The sequence below is a fragment of the Microtus pennsylvanicus genome, chromosome 11, assembly GCF_037038515.1.
Source record: "Microtus pennsylvanicus isolate mMicPen1 chromosome 11, mMicPen1.hap1, whole genome shotgun sequence".
In the NCBI taxonomy this organism is placed as follows: domain Eukaryota; kingdom Metazoa; phylum Chordata; class Mammalia; order Rodentia; family Cricetidae; genus Microtus; species Microtus pennsylvanicus.
This window is the reverse complement of record NC_134589.1, coordinates 90,797,429-90,805,499: the sequence shown is the minus strand read 5'-3', so window position 1 is coordinate 90,805,499 and position 8,071 is coordinate 90,797,429. Positions and strand designations below refer to the sequence as shown.

The 8,071-nt window shown below is 58.1% G+C and overlaps 2 protein-coding genes across 4 annotated transcripts; one reads left to right on the top strand and one right to left on the bottom strand.

Moving 5' to 3' along the window:
* On the top strand, window positions 1–3,401 carry Igfals (insulin like growth factor binding protein acid labile subunit). The gene is made up of 2 exons (XM_075941567.1): window positions 1–148; window positions 1,253–3,401. The coding sequence occupies exons 1-2, from the start codon at window positions 133–135 to the stop codon at window positions 3,046–3,048; spliced, it is 1,812 nt and encodes a 603-aa protein (XP_075797682.1). The 5' UTR covers window positions 1–132; the 3' UTR covers window positions 3,049–3,401.
* Window positions 3,402–4,061: 660 nt separating this feature from the next.
* Window positions 4,062–7,949, bottom strand: Nubp2 (NUBP iron-sulfur cluster assembly factor 2, cytosolic). Of its 3 annotated transcripts, XM_075941560.1 has the most exons (7): window positions 7,887–7,949; window positions 7,280–7,398; window positions 6,982–7,180; window positions 5,657–5,811; window positions 5,400–5,510; window positions 5,107–5,176; window positions 4,062–4,664 (listed from the first exon to the last, which is right to left on the bottom strand). In XM_075941560.1, exons 1-7 carry the CDS (start codon window positions 7,900–7,902, stop codon window positions 4,519–4,521), a joined length of 816 nt encoding a protein of 271 aa, XP_075797675.1. In that variant the 5' UTR covers window positions 7,903–7,949; the 3' UTR covers window positions 4,062–4,518. The 3 variants fall into 3 exon arrangements, with proteins under 3 accessions (XP_075797675.1, XP_075797678.1, XP_075797677.1); XM_075941563.1 differs by lacking the exon at window positions 7,280–7,398 and having other exon boundaries at window positions 7,887–7,932; XM_075941562.1 differs by lacking the exon at window positions 7,887–7,949 and having other exon boundaries at window positions 6,982–7,197; window positions 7,280–7,404.
* Between the last annotated feature and the right edge of the window lie 122 nt (window positions 7,950–8,071).

Sequence of the window (8,071 nt, the reverse complement as noted above, 5' to 3'; positions counted from 1 at the left end):
GGAGACCGAGTGTGGGGCAGGGCCAGCTTAAGGCTGCCAGCTACTGGCAGTGAGGAAATCCAGAGGGCAGCAGCCTGCACTTAGGCAGCCCTTACTCACTGCCTGCCTGCAGCCAGTTCTGTGCGAGGCGCAATGGCCCCGAGGACAGGTGAGGACCCCGTATCCCGGCCACTTGCTCTGAGGGTAGCTGGCCCTCAACCCTGAGCCCACTGGGAAAAGCTGCAGTGAGCTCAGCTCAGGGTGGGCTGGTGGGAATTCTGGATGGGGTCTTGGATTCTGCTAATCATGACCCCAAGGGGTCTGTTACGCTCTCCCTTGGTGGTGGCACTGGGGGGAGGGCCGAAGGAAGGCAGGGCAGGCAGGAACAAGTACCGAACCCCTGGGCATATCGAGGTGCAGAAAAGAGCTCCCCAAAGCCCTACCTCACAGCTTGCCGCGACGGTGTGCTAGCCACAGCCTGTGACCCTTCTAGCTTCTGCTCCTCTCAGGGGCCCAGCCCTGGGTGAGTACGAAGCCAGTCTTATCCTTGCCTGCCTTTGGCATGCTACCACAATGCCAGGGGCTGCTCCATGAAGTCTCACTCCAGAACCGTTGTACAGTTACTCCGGATGCAGGCTGTGTGGTGCGGAACGGTGCTGCCCAGCCTGAGCTGGTGCTCTCGGCATAGACCTGAGGTGCTGGTGGAGCCGTGAGAGTGGAGACAGGGTTTTCTAGACCCCATTCTTCTGCCAGCAGTAGGTACAGGCTGGGGAGCAAGTAGGGTGTGCCTCTTCCAGCTAGGGGCCCAGCAGGCAGGGAGTGCCCAGCTTGCCGTTCAGTCACTGGGGACCACAAATGAATATGCTGCCCGGGTCTGTTCCAGAATATTCTGGAACAGCCAGGTCTTGGCCAACAGCTCGGCTCTGCTTTTCAGCCTGACTGTGTATACCCCAGAGGGCACAGACTGCCACATGGCCTAGTGGCCAGGGCCAGGGCCAGGGTTGCCTGTGGAGCCAGGTTGAAATGGAAGCCTCTAAACCCTGGGTGCGATGAGATGGGGACCACCACTCGCTGGTCCCGTGAACTGGAAAAGTGAAGTTACTTCCAAGGATAGGATCTGGCTGCTCATATCAAAGAGGGTTGATCACAGGTCTCAGACCTCAAACAACACCCTTCTCTTACAGTGGCTGAGGCCTAGGGAAGCCCAGGGGTTGGCTCACATCGTGGGTCACAGTCCTCTGGGCACCTCCTTGCCAAGCCCTTCTCCCCACAGGAGGCCCAGCCCTGGTGGTACTTCTGGCTTTCTGGGTGGCACTGGGCTCCTGTGACCTGCAAGGGGCAGATCCTGGAGCATCCACAGATGCCGAGGGCCCCCCGTGCCCTGTCACCTGTACCTGCAGCTATGACGACCACACAGAGGAGCTCAGTGTCTTCTGCAGTTCGAGGAACCTCACACGGCTGCCTGATGGCATCCCAGCAAGCACCAGGGCCCTGTGGCTCGACGGCAACAACCTTTCCTCCATCCCCTCGGCGGCTTTCCAAAACCTGTCCAGCTTGGACTTCCTCAACCTGCAGGGCAGCTGGCTGAGCAGTCTGGAGCCCCAGGCACTGCTGGGCCTGCAGAACCTCTACCACTTGCACCTGGAGCGGAACCTGCTCCGGGGCCTCGCTGCTGGCTTGTTCACGCACACGCCCAGCCTGGCTTCACTCAGCCTGAGCAACAACCTCCTGGGCCGGCTGGAAGAGGGGCTGTTCAGGGGCCTCAGTCACCTCTGGGACCTCAACCTGGGCTGGAACAGCCTAGTGGTACTGCCAGATACGGTGTTCCAGGGCCTGGGTAACCTCCGGGAGCTGGTGCTGGCTGGCAACAAACTGGCTTACCTGCAGCCTTCGCTCTTCTGTGGCTTGGGTGAGCTGCGAGAGCTGGACCTGAGCAGGAATGCGCTGCGCAGCGTCAAAGCCAACGTCTTCATACACCTGCCCAGGCTGCAGAAGCTGTACCTGGACCGCAACTTTGTCACAGCTGTGGCCCCCGGTGCCTTCCTGGGCATGAAGGCACTGCGCTGGCTGGACCTGTCCCATAACCGCGTGGCAGGCCTCCTGGAGGACACCTTCCCAGGCCTGCTGGGTCTGCATGTTCTGCGCCTGGCACACAACGCCATCACTATCTTGCGGCCCCGTACTTTCAAAGACTTACACTTCTTGGAGGAACTGCAGCTTGGTCACAATCGCATCCGGCAGTTAGGTGAGAAGACATTTGAGGGCCTTGGGCAGCTGGAGGTGCTCACGCTCAATGACAATCAGATCCATGAGGTCAAGATGGGTGCCTTCTTTGGTCTCTTCAATGTGGCCGTTATGAATCTCTCCGGCAATTGTCTGAAGAACCTCCCAGAGCGAGTGTTCCAGGGCCTGGGCAAGCTGCACAGCCTGCACCTGGAGCACAGCTGCCTGGGCCGCATCCGCCTGCACACTTTCGCCGGCCTCTCGGGGCTGCGCAGGCTCTTCCTCAGGGGCAACAGCATCTCCAGCATCGAGGAGCATAGCCTGGCAGGGCTCTCTGAGCTCCTTGAGCTTGATCTTACCGACAACCAGCTCACACATCTGCCCCGCCAGCTTTTCCAGGGACTTGGTCAGCTGGAGTACCTGCTTCTCTCGTATAACAGGCTGTCGGCGCTGTCTGAGGATGTACTGAGCCCCTTGCAGCGGACCTTCTGGCTGGACATCTCCCACAACCGCCTGGAGGGGCTGTCGGAAGGCCTTTTCTCACGACTGGGGCGGCTGCGCTACCTCAGCCTCAGGAACAACTCTTTGCACACCTTCTCACCACAGCCTGGCCTAGAGCGTCTGTGGCTTGATGCCAACCCCTGGGACTGCCACTGTCCCCTCAAGGCACTGCGTGACTTTGCCCTGCAGAACCCCAGCGTTGTCCCCCGCTTTGTTCAGACTGTCTGTGAGGGGGATGACTGCCAACCGGTGCACACCTACAACAACATCACCTGTGCTGGCCCTGCCGACGTCTCAGGCCTCGACCTTCGAGACATCAGCGAAACACATTTTGCGCACTGCTGACTCTGGCTACCACTGGCCTGATTTGGCCTAATGCCGCCTTGTGGTCAGGACAGTTCTCACTGTTACCAGAATCGCCAGCCCTCGAAGCCAGTGGGGGGAAGGGCGGAGAATACCTACTCAACTCTAGGGGACAGGTCCTAGGCTGCTCACTTCCTAGAAGCAGGGCAGTACTGGCAGCCATGTGGCCTAAACTCAGAAAGGTGGGCACAGGCTAGGTGCCCAAGGACCCAACCAGGAGGCGAAGCACTCAGCAGCACTCCCTGCTGGCAACAATTAAAAGCAAGCACTAAGCATGGCTTGTTGAGTGTGCCCTTGTCCCCACCTCTTCTACAGCTCTACCTGAGCCTACCTGTGCCTTGCTGGTGTTGGGAAAATACATACGTCCCACTTCACCTTGCTGCGTCCATGCCCTCTTGGGTTTCCTGGGACCCTCTCCTCCAACACAAGAAACTACAGGCACCTATATCTTCCCAAAACATGACATTGCAGCCTTCCCTCAGGGCACGACACTGGGACCAGGTGGGCTTCTCACAGCTGTCCAGATCCCAGGTGGTCAGAGCCCAGCTGTGGAGGTCACCACATCACTCACTGCTGTGCATGAACAGTGGTGCTGGGGCGGAGGCAGGTGGGAGGTGAGGACAGCGCCTTCCCATCTGACTGCAGGAACCATCCTCTGAAATGCTTCCCAGGCCCCCACTGTCCCCTGGAGACCTCAGCTTTGCCCCAGGAAGACATAACAGGTTACCATGTGCTTTCCAGAGCTTTCCTTCCTGACCTTTCCAGGAAGGAGGAGAGGGCCTCCGTGCCTCAGCTCACTCCTCAACTCTCATCCTATGGCTTCCAGCTGTCCCAGGCCCACGGGTCTCTGAAAACACAACGTGCTGACACCTGTCCCCAAGACAAGACAGACATCCTCACCATCTCTTCAGGCCCCGTTTTATCTTTACTAATACTGCCTGTTCCAGACCTAGAATGCATCAAAAGCCATCTCACTGAGGACAGAAGGGTCTGGATGCTGGGTTCTCCACAAGATAGGGAGATAGTTTAATGGTAGACTCCCGTAAGTTACCAAGTAAACCACACAGTGCATCACGGAAGGCTCCACAGCACAGTCCTTGTGGGCACTCAGGGTCAGTCAGGAGGAGAACGTACTGGCCAGCTCGTGTATAGTGTGCTGTCTGAGCAGCCTGTGGATCTGGGGCGGAGGGAACTAGGGCTGGACAAAGCCCATAGGGTGGAGGTTAAGGCTGCGACCATCTTAAGAAACTAGGACCCAAACCGTTCCCTCAGCTACAAACTAGTCTGGCGAGGCCGCTGATGGTAAAGAAAACTCTGCCCCGAACACTGGGGCCTGCAGGGAGATGTCTGCACAGGGAGGTCATTGCACAGACCAGCCATTGCTCAGGCCAGTCCTGAGGACACCAGCTCCCAGAGCTCCTATAGGCTGTGAACAGAGAGGCTGGGAGGCTGTCAGGAGTGCAGAGCAGGCATCCTGTGCAGAACTTTCTGGGCGATGGAAGTGAGTGCGGCATAGGCAGTGCTCTTGGGGAACTCCTGGATGAAGTCACGGCCCTCCTCCAGGCTCCTGGTGAGCTGGGGGTCCAGGGGAACCGAGCCTGCAACAGCAAAGGCCAGGAAAGGGCTGACAGAGGGCTCAGTGGTGGAAGTGCTGTTGCTGAGTCTGACAACCCGCGTTCAGTCTCTGGGACCTACTGGCCCCCCCACCCCAAACTGTCACCTGGCTTCCCCATGTTCCCTGTGGCAAGTGCCACAACCCCCTCCCCAAGAAACAAACAAAAATAAGAGGAGGCCTAGCAAGGCTCAGCAGGTGAGAAGTGTCAACCACCACATACTCACCAGGTACTCAGGCTGCTGACCTCCCTGACAATAACTGGGACAAGTGGCAGAGCCTGGTACCCCTGCCACATGCACTCCCACAAGACTGCTGGGCGGCGGGCGGCCCACATAAACCAAACTCCACACTCACTGAAGTCAGGCCCATTCAGAAGCCTGGGAGGTGCAATCTGGGACCCTTGCTGGCTTGCTCTTGACACTTACCTAAAAAGGGGACTCCAGCCAGCTGGGCCAGCTCCTCCCCTCCACCCCTGGAGAAGACGTTGGTGCAGTCCTAGGAAACAAAGGCTGTGAGGGTCCAGTCTGCAGACCCACGGCCAAGCTGAGACCTCCAGCTGCTCCAGGGAGAATACCCAGGTAGGAACAATGTCTTCATTGGCCAGGAAGTCACTCATCTGAACTGATGGGCAGGGAACTTTCTGGAAGCCTCTGACTGCTTGCCCTGTCTTTCACTCCCTCAGACCTTGAATTAAGCCCACCCATCTTCAGAGACTCACAGCGCAGTGTGGGCAGACGAAGCCGCTCATGTTCTCCACGACCCCTATGACCTGCAGCCCAGTCTTCCTACAGAAAGTCAGCTCCCGCCTCACATCCCCAACAGACACTGCCTGTAGATCAGAGTAAAGAGGCCAGTCAGCCACATGTCAGCCAAGAACCATGCAATCAGCAGGGAACATGGCCCACCACAGCCCAGCCCAACAGGACACAGGCACACAGACACACGCCCCAGGTGACCTTGGAGATGCCGTAGTACCTGTGGTGTGGTGACCACAAGGGCCCCCAGGGGCCTGTAGGGGCGCAGGGCTTCCACGGTGGCCATGTGCTCATCAGAAGTCCCTGGTGGCGTGTCCACAACCAGATAGTCCAGCTCTCCCCAGGCCACGTCAGACACGAACTGCTTTATCAGCGCTGCCGAGACCCCAGAGACCAGAAGTAACCTGAGGGGGGGTTAGGCTGGGGAGGCCCATCTTGTCCAGCCCCCAGCTCCAGATCTACCAGCAGCTACTGGGCAACTCTCGGGGGACAATGGGAACACCTGCCACACAAGGCAGCAAGGGTCCTTGATCTGCGAGGTGACTGGGGAGGCAGAGCTCAGGGGGGCTGCACAAGCACTCCATGCTTCCCAGCAGCCGTGTTATGGCCAGCACTGAACTGCCTCCACACACTCCACCTGACCCGGCTCTACCCCTTATGGCCCCGGGTGATGACAGAACCTTGAGTCTCCCCGAAGGGCCTCTGGTCCTCTAATGGCCTGACATGAAGCTCCTTGCTGGCACGTCCAGGAGCAGCGAGCCATTCCCTCTAAGTGTGTTCTTCTTCCGGGCAGCCCCCCACTACAGCCAGGATGGTCTAACGTTACCTCCTTGGAGTTCAACGCATGGCCCACTACACACTGTTGCGCCTCAGACCCGTGTGCTGAGAGAGGGCGAGGCTCTCAGGAGACCTCCCTTCCTAACTAAGAGATGGACAACACAGGCCAAACACAGCTTCTCCCCTGCCGCGCACCACGCCCCCGTGTCTGTGCTCTGTGCGCTAGAACCCAGTTCACGAGCTTCGGGAAAGGGGGCTGGAGGTTGAGAATACAGATGCAGAGACAGACAGACATGCAGACCTTTTAACACTGATACCAAAAGCCCCAATTTAATTAACACCATGTAGGCTTAAATACACGGCAGTCAATGGCCAACAGGTGAAAATCCCATCCTCTGATCCTCTAAGCTAGGCACAGCTTAAAGGCCAGGACTCAATTAGTCCCAACATCCAGCTGAAGGCTAGGACTTAATTGGTCCCAACACTCCCCTGTGTGGGTCCCATGTCGCTCTCTCCATTCAGAGGCTGATATGGCTGTCACAGAAGCTGGAAGAGGCTTCTCAGGGACACAGGGGTGTGTATATCCAGCTGGGTGGGCATGCATGAGCCGTGGAAGCGGTCCATTGGCACAGAGTCTCCAATACCAAGAGGCCAGGGCTAGATCCTTACTTTACCAAATACCTAGCTACCATGATAGGAGGGAAAGTAGCCACAATAAAGTGGTACTGAAGGGACAGCTGGAGGACCTCCCTCCCACTGAGTTCTTACCATGTTTCTTGGGACCTCTCCACACCACGGCCTCGTTAGGGTTCTCCAGCAGGAAGCCCACAGACATGAGGGAGATGCTCTGCTCCTGATCCACAAAGACAGGCACCCAGCCTTGGTCACACTGGTGCACTGCCTTGCCTTGTGCACGGAACATGCGTGGGATGCTGGGCCCGCACAGGTCTACATCTAGGATCCCCACCTAAAAGAGAGTGGAGGCTGAGGGTGGAGAGAAGCCCTCTAGGATTGCTGGGAGCTGGAAACTAAGTGCAGCAGGTGTCAGTCCGGGTCGGGGCCTCACCTTCTTGCCCTGGTGGCGCAGCGCCAGGGCCAACTCCGTGGAGATGGTACTTTTCCCAACGCCCCCCTTTCCAGAGAGGACAAGGATGATATTTCGCACTCCGGCCAGATTCCCGGGCTCTGGTGAGAAAAAGGAGTTGGGGTGTCCGGGAGAGCGACAAAGACAAGGGCACCCTGGTAGAAGGTCTTCTAAAAGTCCCAGACCTGCCTGTCAGGATCTCACTTCTGCCTGAGGCGGATTAACTGAAGGCACGTGCTACACGTGACGCCGTGTACGAACGCTCACCTGTGATAATCCTTAAATGCCAGCTAACTTCAGCAGAGACAGAGGAAATATAGAGGCTAGTTTATCACAGCTACGCGGCACCTGTGCCCGAATGCACAGACTGCAGCGGGCTCCCAGCTCTCTGGGAGGAGCAAGGCTGAGGACCTAGAGCAGCCGTAACCGCCTCCATGTGCATCCGCGTCACCCGGCTGGCTCGGTAAACAAGGGGACATGCCATGCATTGGCGTCTCAGGCCACTCTGTGTGCAGGCCACCGGTGAGTTGCACTCGGTCCGCCTTCAGACTTCCCCGACCCCTCACGCCTGGCCGACCCGCACACTCACCAGCTGCCGCCTCCATCCCGCCGCCAGCTGCTCTTCGCGACTCCCTTCCGCTTTCTCTCCAAACCTCTGAGCCTTTGAACCAATGGCAACAAGAGTCCGCCCCTGGCTCATTTTGAGAGGCCTAGTCTCTCAATCGTCAGCCAATCAGATCACCTGAAGAGAACCCGATCCTGGCAACTGATGAT